This window comes from Rhinopithecus roxellana, chromosome 16, assembly GCF_007565055.1.
Source record: "Rhinopithecus roxellana isolate Shanxi Qingling chromosome 16, ASM756505v1, whole genome shotgun sequence".
NCBI classification, from domain to species: domain Eukaryota; kingdom Metazoa; phylum Chordata; class Mammalia; order Primates; family Cercopithecidae; genus Rhinopithecus; species Rhinopithecus roxellana.
In genome coordinates, this window is record NC_044564.1 from 104,720,380 (window position 1) to 104,741,078 (window position 20,699).

Consider the following 20,699-nt stretch of genomic DNA (forward strand, 5'->3'; position numbering starts at 1 on the left):
ATGGAATGGGAAAACCAAACCATTCTGGTGGAATTTTTTCTGAAGGGACTTTCTGGTTACCCAAGGCTTAAGTTACTCTTGTTTGCGCTAATCTTCATAATGTATGTGGTCATCTTCTGGGAAATGGTACTCTCATTTTAATCAACATCTTGGACCCTCACCTTCACATCCCTACGTACTTCTTTCTGGGGAACCTCTCCTTCTTGGGCATCTGCTACACCACCACCTCTATTCCCTCCACCTTGGTGAGCTTGCTTTCAGAAAGAAAGACCATTTCCCTTTCTGGCTGTGCAGTGCAGATGTTCCTTGGATTGGCCATGGGAACAACAGAGTGTGTGCTCCTGGGCATGATGGCCTTTGACCGCTATGTGGCTATCTGCAACCCTCTGAGATATCCCATCATCATGAGCAAAGATGCCTATGTGTCCACGGTAGTTGGGTCCTGGATCATAGGAGCTGTCAATTCTGCAGTACAAACAGTGTTTGTGGTACAATTGCCTTTCTGCAGGAATAACATCATCAATTATATCACGTGTGAAATTCTGGCTGTCATGAAATTGGCCTGTGCTGACATCTCAGGCAATGAGTTCATCATGCTTACGGCCACAACACTGTTCATACTGACACCTTTGTTATTAATCATTGTCTCTTATGCGTTAATCGTTGTATCTTCCAAATTAGCTCTTCTGAGGGAGCAATCAAAGCTTTCTCTACCTGCTCAGCCCATCTGACTGTGGTCATAATATTCTATGGGACCATCCTCTTCATGTACCTGAAGCCCGAGTCTAAAAAGACACTTAATTCAGATGACTTGGAAGCTACTGACAAAATTGTATCCATGTTCTGTGGGGTGATGACTCCTATGTTGAATCCTTTAATCTACAGTCTTAGAAACAAGGATGTGAAGGAGGCGGTGAAACACCTACTGAACAGAAGGTTCTTTAGCAAGTGAGTGCAAAATGTACTGGAGTGTGAACACACTTGATATTGTTGAAACTTCAGAATTATGTTAGAATTTTGGATACTTTTACTGTTTTTCTGCATTTTCATATATTATGTTAAAATAATGAGATACAGCATTTCAAAATTATTGCATGTTCACTCTAGAGAATTTGCAAGATACAGGGCAGTAGGATGAAGAAAGAGGGGTTACCTATTACTCTAATAGTGGGAAATGGCCCCTTTTCAACATTTTGAACAATATCTTTCATATTATGGTTTTTTTTTAATGCATTGGAATTGGTTGCAATGTGCCTTTTTATGTTCACTTTTTTGCATAACATTATTTCATAGGCAACATTTAATTGAATCTTTCAAAATAAATAAAGCCATCTGTTGAGAAAAAGCAAAATGGAGAAAACCCCAACATACTGCACTCACATTTTCCAGTGACAAGCCTTGTGTTATAGTTTCACATTAATCTCCAGATCCTGTTAAGTCATTAAATACTATTTTCTTTTTCTGTATTACATTTTTTTCATGTGTGAAGCTGAGTATTTGGGACTATCAAGGGAGTAGATAGAGTTTAAAAGCAGGGCCTATGCAATCAATCAGGATATCCTGCTTTATGGTCTTTCTTTGCTTTAACTTATATGTTGGCTTTTGCATAAAGAACATTTTGTAAAATTAAAAATGGGTTTGAAAATCAGTCTACTGGTCCAGATAATAATGTGGACTAGTTTTGGGTTGAATGGAGTGTCCTATCAATGCCCATTTAGAAGATGCCAGATTTCTTTGCTATCCCGAGGGAATTCCAATATTTTTCCAAGTCTTAGAAGAATATCCAAGCTCTTGATTTTTAGTATGAATATTGTTCCAGTCTTGTCTCTGTTACTAACCAGGTTGATTTGAGGAAGAAGAGGATTTGGGAATCTCAGACATTATATTGCTTTTCCTTGGTTTTTATGTCAACTTTTTACTCTATGTGAAGAACATTTTAAATTTACAGCCCAAGATGAATGACAGAGTGTGCTCAGGAGTGAACCACATTCTAGGTAATCAGTTTGGCTGAATCAATTTTTATTAATGGACCAGTGAATGTAGATTATATTGGGCATGAACATGTTTTACACAGACAAATAAGAATTACCTGCTTGTGGAATCTTTTGGGTTTAGTCACTCATTTAATCTTCCCAAGTTCACTTGTTAATTTTAGTGGATGGAATATTAAACAGTCACAAACTATATTTAAATATATCCATCATAGCTGTTTACAGATTAAATCTGATGGCAAGAGTTGAGATCGTTGATAATTAAATTTACATCCTGACAAAATAGGCTATGAGAATCTATGAGTTCCCATACACCAGTTCATTGGACTTTTTGCACCCACTAGGAATTCCAGGTAGGTCGAAAGCCCTGGAAGTCAGGCATTTTATGTTTGACCGACAGGCAGGCTGTCTTGAATCCTCAAGTTCTAATATTGTTTTCCTTCACAACTTAAATCCAGCCACCCTCATTAATTCTCTGGGGTGACTGAGGTAGCTCCATAGTCTTATATCAGATTTATAAATTTTTGATAGAAAATTAGTTAAAGCAAGAAGAAATTTTAAAACGCACATTTCTCCTCACAGGAGAGTATTAGGAGAGTTTTTCTCTCACAGGGTTGTAGAATCAACGTCTGAAGAAAATAAAGGTATGTTACCTGTCTTGATATATTTATGTGTTCAAATTTGCTGGGCAAAATACACTATCATTATAACACTGACATAATGCTTTCTTTTAATACTTGGGCCTCTGGAGGAGTTTTCACTCAGAAAATTTATTTTAAAAGCTTAAGGAGGATGATTTTGTTGTTAGCAACTTGTTTTCTGTAATTTGGAGACAAAGTAAGATAAACTTATCTGATATACCAGGTATGTATCTGTGTGTGTGTGTGCGTGTGTGTGTGTGTCTGTGTGTGTGTGCGTGTGTGTCTGTGCGTGTGCGTGCGTGTGTGTGTCTGTGTGTGTGTGCGCATGTGTGCGTGTGTGCGCGTGCGTGTGTGTGCGTGCGTGTGTGTGTGTTAGTTTGTATATGTCTAGTGTGTGCATGTTCCTGGTGAAAATTCTACCAGATAGCAAAATCTACAAAGGTAAGTATTTCTCTGTATTCTTACCCTCTTTACTCCCATTGCACTCAATTTAGAACATGACATTTATAATATGATTCAATATGTATTTATATCCATGAATAGGAAAATTATATGGAAGGAGGTGCAACAGGAGCAAAACACATACTTTTATATCCCGCTGAAGTCCCAAGGCAGGTTCATGATTGGGATTTAAGAGTAGAGACACAGCAAAAATGGCAAAATTTCATTGCTCTTAATCCAACAAATTATTTCATCATTTTCGTACACTTTTATGCCTGCCCAATTTCCAAATATTCTAAGCTTGAGATTATGTCAACTTTTTAGGGTCCTGGGGACTTCTGAAATGGGCACTTAAAAATGTAGCTTTGGAGGCCAAGGCGGGCGGATCACGGGGTCAGGAGATTGAGACCATCCTGGCTAACATGGTGAAACCCCATCTCTACTAAAAATACAAAAAATTAGCCGGCTGTGGTGGTGGGCGCCTGTAGTCCCAGCTACTCGGGAGGCTGAGGCAGGAGAATTGTGTGAAGCTGGGAAGCAGAGCTTGCAGTGAGCCGAGATCGCGCCACTGCACTCCATCCTGGGCAACAGAGCAAGACTCCATCTCAAAAAAAAAAAAAAAAAAAAAAAGTAGTAATATGTTTGCTATCAGCTAATTCACATACATCATCTCTCTAAAATCCTGTGATCTGGGCTATAGTGTCACTATCTCATAGATGAGGCCACAAAGCTTATGGAAGTTAATACATCTTGCCCAAATCTCAAAGTATGCAAGTTAAAGACAAGCATACACACCTGGCTATTCTTTCTTGAGTTAGTTATTCTTCATACTACAGCATGTTTACTTTTCCAGGTTGCTTGTCATGACATCTAACACCAGTATTTCTTGGCAGCATATCTGAAATGATCAAAGAAACTATTACCTGCTTCTCAACTTTCATAGCAAGTATTTTACATTTCTGGAAAATAACTTACAAAAGAAAATTAATTTAATTATTTATGAAAGAACCTTGACACCATCACATGCTCTGTCCAAAAATGATGCATAATCACAATTGATAGGAATTAAACCTTAAATTAGGGGAAGATCTGACATTAATTGAGATATGAGAAGGGGAGGAATTTAATATTAGCACTAATCTTTCAGAAAAGACTATAAAAATAGCTTGTTTTGTTTTAGTAAAGATAACACACACTTTACAAAAACGGGGGCTCCTAATTTATGGTGTGTAAGTAATATTTTAACTTTGAAATTATGAAATTTTTTATGCTGTTTTTGGATGACAACTACCTTTATTTTATTTATAGATCTAAAATTCCAAAGGAAATATGTGCTTATTGTAAAATAGTCAAATACTACAAAATGTGCAAACTACAGAATTATAGGTCATGTTTTCATATTAAAATAAAATGGGGCTGGGCGCGGTGGCTCATGCCTGTAACCCCAGCACTTTGGGAGGCTGAGGTGGGTGGATCACTTGAGGTCAGAGGTTCAAGACCAGCCTGGCCAACATGGTGAAACCCTGTCTCTACCAAAAATACAAAAATTAGCCAGACGTGGTAGTGCATGCCTGTAGTCCCAGCTAGTCAGAAGGCTGAGACAGGAGAATCACTTGAACTAGGGAGGTGGAGGCTGCAGTGAGCCGAGATCGCACCACTGCACTCCAGCGTGAATGATAGAGGGAGACTCCATCTCAGAAAAATAAATAAATGAGTAAATACATACATACATACATAAAATAAAATGGGAAGTAAATAGTAAAAATAGAATGAAAATGCCTAATCACTAAATAATGAAGAAAGATGCTTGGATTCAAGAGGAACTTAACAGAAAAACAAAAAAATTATCTAGAAACCAGTAAAAAAATTCCCACAGAATACAAAGTCTGTAATAAAACAAAAAATGCTCTAAGTGCCTTCATTAGAGAAAGAAATAGAGAAGTAAGAAGAAGGAAATAAGAATTTTCTTCTTATTTCAAGAAGAAATTTTTCTTCTTATTTCAAGAAGTTAGAAAAATAGAATTAGAAATAGAAATTAGAAATCAGAAAATTAGAAAAATAGATCTGAATAAACAAGAAATTTATGAAGACAGAAACTTAATGAAATGCAAAAAGTCAAGAATAAATCTATCCTAAAGCTGCATTTTTTTCAAAGACCTGTAATATAGGAAAACCTCTTGTGAGTCGAATAAAGGGGAAAAAAGTCAAACTGGCATCATAATGAAAATGAGAACTTTTCGTGTAAGGGAGGACACACGAATTATAAAGATCAAATGCAACTCTGTGACAACATTTGTTATGAGTACTTTTCTAGCAAAATATGGAACACCAAAATCAATGTTATCACGTTACTATATTGAAATCCCCTTTCTGACCACTCACATTTTTTATCTGATATTTCTTTTGAAATATTAATACTGTTAATTAGATTACAAGGTATTCTACCCCATAAGCCAAATTCTCTTTGCAAATTCTCTTTAAGTATTAAGTTATTAAGTTTTGAGTATTAAGTTTTGAGTCATAAGAGTTCGAATTCTGAAGCCATACTGCTTGGGGTTAAGTCCTGGCTCTTTCATTTATTTGGCTGTATGAAATTGACCTTAAGAAAATTACTTAACTTTTCTGTGCCTTATTTTCTCCTCTACACAGTAGGCTTGGTGATACTAATAGGAACAGTAATTACCTCATAGGCTTGCTATTGAGACTCCATTATGTAATGCACAAAGAAAACAATGGAGGATTGGCGCAGAGTAAGAAATGTAGCAATTATTTTGCCTTTGATTTTGTCCATTCATCCAACAGATGTTTTTGAACATTTGCCTTGGTGTCTGTTCTGTTCTACCTACAGAGGCTGTGGAATTAAGCAAGAATAAGTACCAGCCCTAATGAATGAAGTTTACATTTTACTGGGAAAGAGAGACAATATACGTGACCTAGTATAATTTCAAGGAGTGATAAGAGCATTGATCTATTGTGTGGTGATTTATAGCCAATAAAAATAGTTTAGTGTTCAGTTATACATAATACAATGCTCATTTCTATTATAACCTTCAGCTTACATATGTGATGACAAATATGACAAAAAGTTCAGGCTTCAACAAGAAGATTTAGGTTTGAATCTCAGCTCTGCTATATGCTATTTACCTTTGATCAAGTTTACTTAACATACCCACTTTGATTTATTCATCTGTAAAATGTGGATACTAATACCCCTCTCCTAGAACTGTGATGAGATTAAATGAATTAAATGGCTGTAGCACAAAACATGTTAGTTTTGTCTTCCCTTCCTTCTCTCTATTCACTCATTCATTCATTCCCTTCCCTCTTTCCATTCATAATTCCCTCTTTTCTGTCCACTTTTCTTTATGCTCTCTCTTCTTTGTTTGGTCTTTTCCTTTTTTATTTTTCTTTTTCCTTGGGAATTATGGTACATATTCATTGATACATGCTTGAAAGTAATCAGAGTAAGATAAATATTTGTCTTAACATGCTCTGTCTTACGGGTTAAAGAGAGAGTAAAATGGAATGGGAAAACCAAACCATTCTGGTGGAATTTTTTCTGAAGGGACTTTCTGGTTACCCAAGGCTTAAGTTACTCTTGTTTGCGCTAATCTTCATAATGTATGTGGTCATCTTCTGGGAAATGGTACTCTCATTTTAATCAACATCTTGGACCCTCACCTTCACACCCCTATGTACTTCTTTCTGGGGAACCTCTCCTTCTTGGACATCTGCTACACCACCACCTCTATTCCCTCCACCTTGGTGAGCTTGCTTTCAGAAAGAAAGACCATTTCCTTTTCTGGCTATGCAGTGCAGATGTTCCTTGGATTGGCCATAGGGACAACAGAGTGTGTGCTCCTGGGCATGATGGCCTTTGACCGCTATGTGGCTATCTGCAACCCTCTGAGATATCCCATCATCATGAGCAAGGATGCCTATGTGTCCACGGTAGTTGGGTCCTGTATCATAGGAGCTGTCAATTCTGCAGTACAAACAGTGTTTGTGGTACAATTGCCTTTCTGCAGGAATAACATCATCAATCATTTCACCTATGAAATTCTGGCTGTCATGAAATTGGCCTGTGCTGACATCTCAGGCAATGAGTTCATCATGCTCATGGCCACAACATTGTTCATACTGACACCTTTGTTATTAATCATTGTCTCTTACACGTTAATCATTGTGAGCATCTTCCAAATTAGCTCTTCTGAGGAGAGAAGCAAAGCTTTCTCTACCTGCTCAGCCCATCTGACTGTGGTCATAATATTCTGTGGGACCTTCCTCTCCATGTACATGAAGCCCAAGTTTAAGGAGACAATTCAGATGACTTGGATGCCACTGACAAACTTATATTCATAAGCTACAGGGTGATGACTCCCATGATGAATCCTTTAATCTAGTCTTAGAAACAAGGATGTGAAGGAGTCAGTAAAACACCTACTGAGAAGAAAAGTTTTTCACAAGTAAATGAGAAAGGTACGAGTAATTTTATAATCACAATGTGGAAATCAATGAGAAAAACCAGGGTTAAACAGATGGGTACTTGTTGCTGTTTCACATTCATCTCTCAAAGTTCTAAAGCTCCAAAATACACTTCTCTGATTGCAATACCTAATGAAAAGAAGTAAATAAATAAATTTCAGTGTTTGGAAATAGTTTCTATTCTATTCCATTGGTTGATATGTGTATTTTTATCTGAGTACCATGCTCTTTTGATTACAATAACTTTATAACATATTTTAAAATTGCAGCATATGATGCTGTCAGCTTTGTTTTTGCTCCATATTTCTTTCCCAGGCAGGGTGTCTTCTAGTTCCATGTAAATTTTAGGATTGTTGTTTCAATTTTTATGAAAAATGACATTGGAATTTTGATAGGGATTGCATTGAATCTGTAGATTGCTTTAGGTAATATGGGCATTTCACAATATTAATTTTTCCAATCCACGAACATGTAATATCTTTCAGTTTACTTATGTCTTCTTCAATTTTTTAAATCAATGTTTTATAGTTTTCAGCGTGCAGTTCTTTTACGTCTTCGGTTGTCTTTTCTTTTTTATTTTGGAGAGATAGGCAACCAACTCATCTAAAATGATATGTGATCATTAAATAACAAGTAAAAGAATGAGGATTCAAAGCAAAACAACTCTGCATTTTTTACTGGAACATGTTAGCTGTCTTATTAGAAAATTATGCTTATTGGCTTGTATTTTATTAGATGAGGGGTATATAATGATGAGTCTATTTTGAGCTTCTACACCTTGGCCTATAACTTATCCTTAACATCAGAATGTAATGGGATAATATCTATAGACAAATAGAAAATTTCAAATACTCCCTTGTTGCCTATCATTGCTAGGGATTTGGCAGTTCTCTTAAAATTGCTTCATAGCCATACATTTGCACATATACTTCTTTTTGTTCTATCGATTTGTGTATGCCATTGCTTTATAAGACATCCTTGATATTCTTCTTGCAATTACCCTTTTCAGGCTCTTACAGACAGCCTCTATTATTCTAAAAGCTATGTAAAATGAAATCTTTAAAAATGAGATGTTACTCTTGGTCCCTAAATTCTGGGGTAGTTTGAAGAGTCGGGATGTGTTGTCTGTCGTGACTCTGAAAAGACTAACATTAAAAGCCATAGTTTTCATTCTCCACTGGCCTGGGGAAACTGATGTTCTGTTATCTATAAAAACCTGGGGGAAATATATTATTTAATATTATCTTGAGTTATCATAGCCATGAACTACCTTGAGTTCTAAAAATCAAGTCTCCAGGGTTTTCATATATAGTTCATTAAGTGTCTTCTTTATGTGAAGACACTTCTTTGTTGCTCAGACCAATGTCAAGGAAATTTGGAGGTTCTGAGGAAATTCTGGAGGCCATGACCTGCATACAGAATGAATACTGATGTAAGATTAACTAAAACTATAAGGAACTAAAGTCATGTGCCATTTAACAATGTTTTGATCAATGACAGATAACATATGATAGTGGTCTCATGAGATTATATATTTTTACTGTAACTTTTCTGTGTTTAGTTATTTTAGATACACAAATACCATTGTGACACAATTGCTTATAGTGTTCAGTACAGTAGCATGCTGTATTAGCTTTGCAACCTAGGAGCAATAGACTGTGCTATGTAGCTTAAGTGTATAGTAGGCTATACCATCTAGGTTTGTGTAAATATTCCCTATGATGTTTACAACATAATAAGATGTGCCAATTATGCATTTCTCAGACCGTACCCCTATTTTTATGACTGTAATATTTTTTCATGCTGAAATCTCCATGAGTCTAAAGAACATTACTCTCTGTAATACTCTTTAAATTTGCAGACACGTAGATTTGTGTCTAGTTTCCCCAGACCCCATGGAAAATGTTGGTCAGAAACACACAATTTTTAAAGTATTTAACTGCTGTTACATTTTGGCAGAATATTTAATAAATAGATCCATACTTATTGAAAAACAGAGATATGCTCCGTTTTTAATATTTGGATCCAGTTAGAAGGGATGTCAGCTTATTGTTAATAACACTGACTCAATTAGTATAGATAACCTTTTCATCTTCTCAAAAAAAAAAAAAAAAGCTTTATCCTCAAGTATATTTTTTCACCTTAAATTTTCAAATGCTCAGTGATATGAGTTCCAATTACTGGGTTCCAGGCAGAATGTAAGTTGGAACATAAAATATTCAGGACAATTGACCTTGGTCTGTGATAAAATTGGTGAAGCTTTCCACTGAGGTTTGGGCCTCCATCTCCTTGTCTCCAAGGCACAAGAAATCCTGTCTCAGAATCTACTCATAGTGCAGTTACATTGGCCACATCAAAATTTACCAAGAGACTCTATTACAATGATGTTTTCCACAATTTACTTTGAAATTTGTAATTTCCTTTATATGTATTATACACCAGATAGTGGCCAGGTGTTTTTTTACTTATTTCCATCTCTTCTGTGCTGCCTTACTCATATCATTAGAAAAATGTTTTATAGGATTCCTGGGAGCTCATTTATACCTCATAGTATGAAATTACTTTACATTTGCTATAATATTTTGGTGCTAAAATATTTTATGTTTTCTGCAATTTGCTGAAAAGAGAATCTTAATTTTTAAAGAACTCAAAACCTAGTTTTAAATAGCCCATAGCCAATGTCAGGCAACGGTAAATTTTTCAAGTAAAATTTTCTCATTCTACCTTATTTTTCTCAGCTCCTAAATACTCCACTGTGATAATAAATATTGCTTGTGTTTGTGACAGCTATATCCAGGGTTAAAATGTTTTTTGATCCAGAATATCAATTATAAGAAGAATAGGATAGCACAAGGCAGCCAGCACTGACACACTCTCAAGTGCTAAACATGCTAAACATATGCACAGCAATAACCAGAAGCAATCTTCCTTCCACTGCAGATCCAATATCAGGTCCCCAAAACACAGTTGTTTTGTAGTCTTTTATGAAATCGTTAGTCAGGTGCAGCCACATGAGGAGACACAGAAGAGGGTCAGGAAAGCAAAGTTTATTATACTCACAAGTCTTAGAGATAAGGGGCATGATACATCACACAGGGCCACATGGGGAAGCCACCAGGATGGTCAGAAGGTAAAAAACAGGTGTGCGGGGAAGGTTTAGGCCACTGCCTTTATTGGAGTTTCCACAGGAAAGGCAAGTCAAGGCACAGTGAACAGTTTAGGATTGGAAGGTTTGAATAATTTCTGCAGGCTTTGGGCTAAAGGAGTGATCTCTGGTTGTCTGGCAATTGTCACTGGGAACTAGGGTTTAAGAGCCAGATAAAGAAGGTATGGCTCTGGATTAGTTAGTTTCCATGTCAGAGGCAAGGTCCTGGCTGAGTTTTTTGCTATCTCTAAGAATTCACTAGCCCATAGAGGGCAATCTCTTCCCAGCCAGAAATGTTTTTTAAAGTAAATGGACGTAATTATTTCTGTAGAAGTCAGAATATAAAGAGCTAAGATTCTGAAGAAAAGAGAAGTCTATTTAAATGAGCCAAACCTTCTGTACGCCTCTTTTGTTCTCTTGGGACATTTGCTGATTCTTAATTATTGCTTGATAGGCTGAGAAACTGGGCAGAGGGCTGCTATCAAGAGACAGAAAAAGTGAAAATAGATTTTGGCATTGTCTTGGGTCTAGGAAGACAAAACAAAACATGAACTTTGGACCAGCTAAGACACCCTGTTCTTTAGAGGGCAAGGTCTCAAACTGAAGGGATGTACAGATGAGTGCTCCCCACTGTCATCATTGGTTTTCCACATGAGGCATTTGCTGACTCTAGGCTAGTCAGAACAAGAAGCCAGGACTGTACAAAAAATAACTAAGAATGTTAGGTGAGATTGTGGCTGCCTCATGTGGTTATGAGATCAAAATTGGAGTCTGGGACCTAAGGAAAAAAAAGCTTTTTAATGAAATCTCTAGAATCTCAGTTGGGACTCTGGAGACTCCAGAGAAGACAATCTAAGAAAAGGAGGTGAATTAGATTTTGGCTTATATTTACAAAGTCTAAAATCCAACTCTAAGTTATTTCAACCCGTCTTTGACCTAAGACAATCTCCCTTACTCTGGGTTTCTACTGAAGGATAAAGTAAATCTTCTTTAGATAAATAAAACATCACCCAGAGATTCTACATTTTTTTCATCTGCAGTATCTGGCATTTAATAAAAAATTACAAAGAATAAGAAAACAGGACCAGGAGACAAAAACAGACAATTGAAAGACCCTCAGGTGATCTAAATATAGAAGTAATCAGACACAGACTTTAAAAAACTAATGTTAACCTGCCATGAGCATAGATAACAAGATGAGGACTTCAACAGACAACTTAATATTATATTTTAAAAATTGAAATTATGGACTTCCAAACCACAATAACTGGTATTAAGAACTAAATACATAGATTTAATAGCAGAATAGACAAGGTTGAAGAAGGGCTTAACAAGCTGGAAGGTAGATCAGTAGAAAATAATCAGACTGGACACATGGAGAAAACAAAGGAAGTAAAATGCAGAAAGTACTGTGAGAGCTACATGGAATATAATGGAAAAATCTAACATATATCTAACTAGATGCTCAGAGGGACAGGAGAAAGAGAAATGGAATGGAAGAAAAAATGGCAAATGTCGAATGAACTTGTTAAACTTATGAAAGACATCAAGCCACAGATTTAAAGAGATCTACAACATCAAGGAGGATGAGTTAAAAAAAGCCACCTATAAGAACCTTGTTATAAAATTTCAGAGACCAACTCTAAAGAGAAAATATAAAAACAACTAAAAGAAAAAAGAAGACACATTTTTTCAAAGAAGCAGAAACAAAACAGAGGCAACTTCTCAGCAGATACAATGGATACCAAATATAAAGAACAGTATTTTTTAAATGTTGAAAAAAAATTGCCAACCAACAAGTGTACACTCAGTGAAAGTATCCTTTAAAATTGAGAACAAAATGAAAACATTTCCAGACTCTTCCCCCTAACTTCCCTCCATCTACACAAATAATTCTTTTTTAAATTTCTTATTTATTTATTTATTTTATTATTAGTATTATTATTATTTTTAATTTATTTTTATAATACTTCAAGTTCTAGGGTACATGTGCATAACGTGCAGGTTTGTTACATATGTATACTTGTGCCATGTTGGTGTGCTGCACCCATCAACGCGTCAGCACCCATCAATTCATCATTTATATCAGGTATAACTCCCAATGCAATCCCTCCCCTCTTCCCCCTCCCCATGATAGGCCCCGATGTGTGATGTTCCCCTTCCCAAGTCCATGTGATGTCATTGTTCAGTTCCCACCTATGAGTGAGAACATGTGGTGTTTGTTTTTCTGTTCTTGTGATAGTTTGCTAAGAATGATGGTTTCCAGTTGCATCCATGTCCCTACAAAGGACGCAAACTCATCCTTTTTTATGGCTGCATAGTATTCCATTGTGTATATGTGCCACATTTTCTTAATCCAGTCTGTCACAGATGGACATTTGGGTTGATTCCAAGTCTTTGCTATTGTGAATAGTGCCACAATAAACATACGTGTGCATGTGTCTTTATAGCAGCATGATTTATAATCCTTTAGGTATATACCCAGTAGTGGGATGGCTGGGTCATATGGTACATCTAGTTCTAGATCCTTGAGAAATTGCCATGCTGTTTTCCATAATGGTTGAACTAGTTTACAATCCCACCAACAGTGTAAAAGTGTTCCTATTTCTCCACATCCTCTCCAACACCTGTTGTTTCCTGACTTTTTAATGATTGCCATTCTAACTGGTGTGAGATGGTATCTCATTGTGGTTTTGATTTGCATTTCTCTGATGGCCAGTGATGATGAGCATTTTTTCATGCGTCTGTTGGCTGTATGAATGTCTTCTTTTGAGAAATGTCTGTTCATATCCTTTGCCCACTTTTTGTTGGGGTTGTTTGTTTTTTTCTTGTATATTTGTCTGAGTTCTTTGTAGATTCTGGATATTAGCCCTTTGTCAGATGAGTAGATTGCAAAAATTTTCTCCCACTCTGTAGGTTGCCTGTTCACTCTGATGGTAGTTTCTTTTGCTGTGCAGAAGCTCTTTAGTTTAATTAGATCCCATTTGTCAATTTTTGCTTTTGCTGCCGTTGCTTTTGGTGTTTTAGACATGAAGTCCTTGCCCATGCCTATGTCCTGAATGGTATTACCTAGGTTTTCTTCTAGGGTTTTTATGGTATTAGGTCTAACATTTAAGTCTCTAATCCATCTTGAATTAATTTTCGTATAAGGAGTAAGGAAAGGATCCAGTTTCAGCTTTCTACTTATGGCTAGCCAATTTTCCCAGCACCATTTATTAAATAGGGAATCCTTTCCCCATTTCTTGTTTCTCTCAGGTTTGTCAAAGATCAGATGACTGTAGATGTGGGGAATTATTTCTGAGGACTCTGTTCTGTTCCATTGGTCTATATCTCTGTTTTGGTACCAGTACCATGCTGTTTTGGTTACTGTAGCCTTGTAGTATAGTTTGAAGTCAGGTAGCGTGACGCCTCCAGCTTTGTCCTTTTGACTTAGGATTGTCTTGGCAATGCGGGCTCTTTTTTGGTTCCATATGAACTTTAAAGCCGTTTTTTCCAATTCTGTGAAGAAACTCATTGGTAGCTTGATGGGTATGGCATTGAATCTATAAATAACCTTGGGCAGTATGTCCATTTTCATGATATTGATTGTTCCTATCCATGAGCATGGTATGTTCTTCCATTTGTTTGTGTCCTCTTTGATTTCAGTGAGCAGTGGTTTGTAGTTCTCCTTGAAGAGGTCCTTTACATCCCTTGTAAATTGGATTCCTAGGTATTTTATTCTCTTTGGAGCAATTGTGAATGGAAGTTCATTCCTGATTTGGCTCTCTGTTTGTCTGTTACTGGAGTATAAGAATGCTTGTGATTTTTGCACATTCATTTTGTATCCTGAGACTTTGCTGAAGTTGCTTATCAGCTTAAGGAGATTTTGGGCTGAGACAATGGGGTTTTCTAAATATACAATCATGTCATCTGCAAACAGGGACAATTTGAGTTCTTCTTTTCCTAACTGGACACCCTTTATTTCTTTCTCTTACCTGATTGCCCTAGCCAGAACTTCCAACACTATGTTGAATAGGAGTGGTGAGAGAGGGCATCCCTGTCTTGTGCCGGTTTTCAAAGGGAATACTTCCAGTTTTTGCCCATTCAGTATGATATTGGCTGTGGGTTTGTCATAAATAGCTCTTATTATTTTGAGGTACATTCCATCAATACCGAATTTATTGAGGGTTTTTAGCATGAAGGGCTGTTGAATTTTGTCAAAAGCCTTTTCTGCATCTATTGAGATAATCATGTGGTTCTTGTCTTTGGTTCTGTTTATATGCTAGATTACGTTTATTGATTTGCGAATGTTGAACCAGCCTTGCATCCCAGGGATGAAGCCCACTTGATCATGGTGGATAAGCTTTTTGATATGCTGCTGAATCTGGTTTGCCAGTATTTTATTGAGGATTTTTGCATCGATGTTCATCAGGGATATTGGTCTAAAATTCTCTTTTTTTGTTGTGTCTCTGCCAGGCTTTGGTATCAGGATGATGTTGGCCTCATAAAATGAGTTAGGGAGGATTCCCTCTTTTTCTATTGATTGGAATAGTTTCAGAAGGAATGGCACCAGCTCCTCCTTGTACCTCCTTGTACCTTGTAGAATTCAGCTGTGAATCCATCTGGTCCTGGGCTTTTTTTGCTTGGTAGGCTTTAATTATTGCCTCAATTTCAGAGTCTGCTATTTGTGTATTCAGGGATTCAACTTCTTCCTGGTTTAGTCTTGGAAGAGTGTACGTGTCCAGGAAATTATCCATTTCTTCTAGATTTTCTAGTTGATTTGCGTAGAGGTGTTTATAGTATTCTCTGATGGTAGTTTGTATTTCTGTGGGGTTGGTGGTGATATCCCCTTTATCATTTTTTATTGTGTCTATTTGATTCCTCTCTCTTTTGTTCTTTATTAGTCTTGCTAGCGGTCTGTCAATTTTGTTGATCTTTTCAAAAAACCAACTCCTGGATTCATTGACTTTTTGGAGGGTTTTTAGTGTCTCTATCTCCTTCAGTTCTGCTCTGATCTTAGTTATTTCTTGCCTTCTGCTAGCTTTTGAATGTGTTTGCTCTTGCCTCTCTAGTTCTTTTAATTGTGATGTTAGAATGTCAATTTAAATATTTCCTGCTTTCTCTTGTGGGCATTTAGTGCTATAAATTTCCCTCTACACACTGATTTAAATGTGTCCCAGAGATTCTGGTATGTTGTATCTTTGTTCTCATTGGTTTCAAAGAACATCTTTATTTCTGCCTTCATTTCTTTATGTACCCAGTAGTCATTCAAGAGCAGGTTGTTCAGTTTCCATGTAGTTGAGCGGTTTTGAGTGAGTTTCTTAGTCCTGTGTTCTAGTTTGATTGCACTGTGGTCTGAGAGACAGTTTGTTATAATTTCTGTTCTTTTACATTTGCTGAGGAGTGCTTTACTTCCAATTATGTGGTCAATTTTGGAATAAGTGCGATGTGGTGCTGAGAAGAATGTATATTCTGTTGATTTGGGGTGGAGAGTTCTATAGATGTCTATTAGGTCCGCTTGGTGCAGAGATGAGTTCAATTCCTGGATATCCTTGTTAACTTTCTGTCTCGTTGATCTGTCTAATGTTGACAGTGGAGTGTTGAAGTCTCCCATTATTATTACAAATAATTCTTCTTTAGTAGTCTTACCTTGAAAGAAATCCTGGCCTGGCATGGTGGCTCATGCCTGTAATCCTAGCACTTTGAGAGGTCAAGGCAGGCTGATCACTTGAGCCCAGGAGTTTGAGACCAGCCTGGGCAACATGGCAAAATCCCATTTCTACAAAAAATTACAAAAATTAGCTGGGTGTGGTGCCTGTAGCCCCAGCTACTCAGGAGGCTGAGGTGGGAGTATCACCTGAGCCAGTGAAAGTCGAGGCTGCAGTGAGCTGTGATTGCTGACATTCTTCTCAACTGGCTTGGGTTCCAACACTTCAGACAAGGCCGTTTCCTTTAAGAATGCCCACTTCACCCTAATCGGTTTCTCACATACCTTGACTCTTCTCCCCTCCTCAGGTGAGATCTTTTCACTCCATTTAGGTCTTTCTTCAGGGATTCTCTCTTCACCCCTTTCAGACTTGGATACCCATATTCTGAACCTCCCCATCCCACCACGGATGCTTTTCTCACCCCATGAGTACTCTGACAACTCCCTCCAGACCACCTGCCTATGGTGTGCAGGTGTTTCCCTTATCCCATTTGTGTTCTAATATCATCTATCAGTCAGCTTTTCTTTGCAGGTGTGGTCCTCAACCAGGTGCTACACCTTCCTCTTGTGTGGATGCCCCTTTCATGCTGCTTGGACTTTGATGCCCTGAACTGAGCCTCTCTTCCATGTTGACATCTCCCTTATTCTGGACAGGCTTCAAAACATCATGCTGAGCAGAACAAGTAAGGATGCCTTTCTCAATGCCATTGGGTTATAAAAATCTTTACTGGTTTTACTGAACAAGTAAGTTCATAGCCTCAGCTCATAGCCTGAGCTGAGTTCCTCACCCAGCTCAGGCTATGACAGTGTATCAGGCAGCTCAACTATACATTATGCAAATATATATTTTATAAAAAATACAACTATATATTATTCACTAGGCAGTCCAAGGATTTTTCTAATGAAAGCAAAATATTTTAATTGAGACTATAATGAAAGGAAAATATTTTAAATGAGACTATCAATTGCTTTTGAAAGAAATTGAAATTGCCAGTGTTAACAAACAACCCCATCAAAAAGTGGGGAAAGGATATGAACAGACATTTCTCAAAAGAAGATATTCATACAGCCAACAGACACATGAAAAAATGCTCATCATCACTGGCCATCAGAGAAATGCAAATCAAAACCACAATGAGATACCATCTCACACCAGTTAGAATGGCAATCATTAAGAAGTCAGGAAACAACAGGTGTTGGAGAGGATGTGGAGAAATAGGAACACTTTTACACTGTTGGTGGGATTGTAAACTAGTTCAACCATTATGGAAAACAGTATGGCAATTCCTCAAGGATCTAGAACTAGATGTACCATATGACCCAGCCATCCCACTACTGGGTATATACCCAAAGGATTATAAATTAGTCTACTACAAAGACACATGTACACGTATGTTTATTGCGGCACTATTCACAATAGCAAAGACTTGGAATCAACCCAAATGTCCATCTGTGACAGACTGGATTAAGAAAATGTGGCACATATACACCATGGAATACTATGCAGCCATAAAAAAGGATGAGTTTGCGTCCTTTGTAGGGACATGGATGCAGCTGGAAACCATCATTCTTAGCAAACTATCACAAGAAGAGAAAACCAAACACCGCATGTTCTCACTCATAGGTGGGAACTGAACAATGAGATCACTTGGACTCGGGAAGGGGAACATCACACACTGGGGTCTATCATGGGGAGGGGGGAGGGGGGAGGAGGGAGGGATTGCATTGGGGAGTTATACAAGATATAAATGATGAATTGATGGGTGCTGACGAGTTGATGGGTGCAGCACACCAACATGGCATAAGTATACATATGTAACAAACCTGCACGTTATGCACATGTACCCTAGAACTCAAAGTATAATAAAAAAAAAAATAAATAAATAAAAAAAAAAAAAAAAAAAGAAAAAAGAATTTGTACAATTGATATATTTTTCTCAGCAATTGCTTATTTGATAATAATATACATTAGGATTTTTGTCTTACCTGGCCAAAATGATCTCTTCAGAATATTTTATTCAGACTTTATTTTCCCTTATTTTTCTCCACGTTTAAAAATCAGCTGTTATTTTACTAAAATCTTTTAGAATTGTAGTTTGGTAAAGGAAATAATGTATAAATTTCAGTTATCTCCCTGTATTAAATCAGGTACTTAGACTGTATTTTACCATCCTTTAAAATTTTTAATTAATTCAACAGTTAATTACTGCCAACTGTTTTTAATTAACTTGACATTAGATTTTATGCAGAGAACAGTGAGCCATAGTTCTGCCATTGGGAAGAATTTCGGAAGGTAGTAAATGATTAGAGTATAAAAGAAAAATCGCTTAGTGGAGATAAAGTCCAGGGCAGCACGGAGGAGGGAATAGCTAACTCTGGGAAAGCTTTGGATTGTGTTGCAGAGAATATGACACTTGACCTGTCCTTCATAAGATTGTTAGGATTTCACCTGAGAAGGAGAAATATGAAAATGCAGATGGAATAGCATGTGCTATTGTCATTAGGTGTGAAACAAAATGATATAATTTGGTAATTACATAGTAAATAGAACACAGCTTGTGCAAAGAGGTAGGGGGAGGGAAAGGACAGGGAAAGAGGTTGAAATATGTGGCTGGAAGGGAGAGTTGGGACCAGATCCAGTCCCTGGATAAGATAAAAAGCAAGAATAAAAGAACAAAAATACAAAATAGTTTTTTTTTTTAAACAAGAGGGCTGACAAATGTGTTTTAATTGTTAAAATTAATGAGCTAGTTTTCTTAGAAAGACTTACTTAAAATATTTTTCTTGTTTCCAAAAGTTTGCTCTCACACAGCACTTGTTTCTATATTTTAATGAAATCAATCATTTTCATAAAGCAATATAGTTAAACTCTTAATCTGCAAATTTTTTCTAACTCTGAAATTCTGACTCAACATGACCTTAATTGCTTTTCTTCTATCTTTAAAAGTCTTCTCTCAAACTTGTGAGCGTATTTTGTGCATAACCTCAAAGGTGTCAGTGTGTCATCATTTCCTCCAGAACCAGTGTCTACTCATTAATTTCCTCATGGCTCCATGCACCTCTGTATTCCTCAGGCTATAGATGACAGGATTGAGCATGGGGGTGACTATGCCATAGAACAGGGCAATCAGCTTGTCAAAAGCAGAATCTTTGGACTTCGGCTTCATGTACATGAAGAGGATTGTCCCATAAAACACAATCACCACCGTCATGTGGGCTGAACAGGTGGAAAAGGCCTTTTTCCTTCCTTCAACCGAATTGATTCTTAGTACAGTAGAAAGGATAAAGATGTAGGAGATACAAATCAGCAGTGATGGAGAAAACAAAAATATTATATTGCCCAACATTATAATAATCTCATTCAAGGAAATATCTGTGCAAGCCAGCTTGACAAAGGCCAATATTTCACAAACAAAATGATTAATGACATTTTTTCCACAGAAGGGCAACCGTATTGCAAGAACAGTTTCTGTCAATGAGTTGAGAAAGCCTAGTCCCCAAGAGAGAGCCGCCATCTGAATACAAAGTGCCTTGCCCATGATGATGGGGTATCTCAGAGGGTTGCAGATGGCCACATAACGGTCATATGCCATTACTGCTAGAAGCACACACTCGGTGGATCCCATAGTGTAAGAGACAGACATTTGAACCGCACATTTAGTGAAGACGATGGTTTTCTTCTCTGATAGGAAGTGTATCAGCATTGAGGGGATGAAGGAGGATGTGTACCAAATGTCTAGGAAGGAAAGATTCCCAAGGAAGAAGTACATGGGTGTGTGGAGACAAGCATCCAGGAGTGTCAGAATGATCAAGGTGCCATTCCCCAGGAGAATCACCAGGTACATCACCAAGCACGTCACGAAAAGGAATTTTTCAGCTCTCGGGTACTCTGAAAGTCCCTGCAGAATGAACTCACTCTCTGTCCAATTGGTCCTTTCCATGTTGTTTTTTTTTATACCTGGAATTTAACAAGTCTGTATAGCATTAACATATGAAGTGAGAGGTAATTGGTGTGGGAGGAGCAAGTATATCTCTGCTAGCTAGAGTGATGGTAACAGCTTTGAGGTTAGCTTCTGGGATTCCTCTTCTAGATCATAAAACAGTGAATTGAAGACACATGTTAATTATATTGGTAGTTTGTTAAAAAGTGTAGGCCTCCATGTTCCATTTCTTGAGATTGTGATGCAAGAGGTGTGAGGCAGGGAAGAACCATTTGCATTTTTAACAAGCATCTGTTACTTCTCATGCAGTTGATCCACAGATCCCACTTTGAAAATCAGTATTTTGAAGAGAGAATGCTTTAATCTGTT

General features: G+C 37.2%; 2 protein-coding genes and 1 pseudogene across 2 annotated transcripts; 2 read left to right on the top strand and 1 right to left on the bottom strand.

The window, feature by feature from the left end:
* On the top strand, window positions 1-952 carry LOC104660375 (olfactory receptor 13C2-like). The gene is given in 3 exon segments (XM_010360719.2): window positions 1-109; window positions 112-663; window positions 666-952. Coding segments are annotated over 3 exon segments (948 nt in total).
* A 5,641-nt stretch (window positions 953-6,593) lies between these two features.
* LOC104660376 lies at window positions 6,594-7,543 on the top strand (annotated as a pseudogene).
* An 11,851-nt stretch (window positions 7,544-19,394) lies between these two features.
* LOC104660384 (olfactory receptor 13D1-like) lies at window positions 19,395-20,330 on the bottom strand. Its single transcript, XM_010360726.1, has one exon. The coding sequence runs from the start codon at window positions 20,328-20,330 to the stop codon at window positions 19,395-19,397; it is 936 nt and encodes a 311-aa protein (XP_010359028.1).
* Window positions 20,331-20,699: the final 369 nt, after the last annotated feature.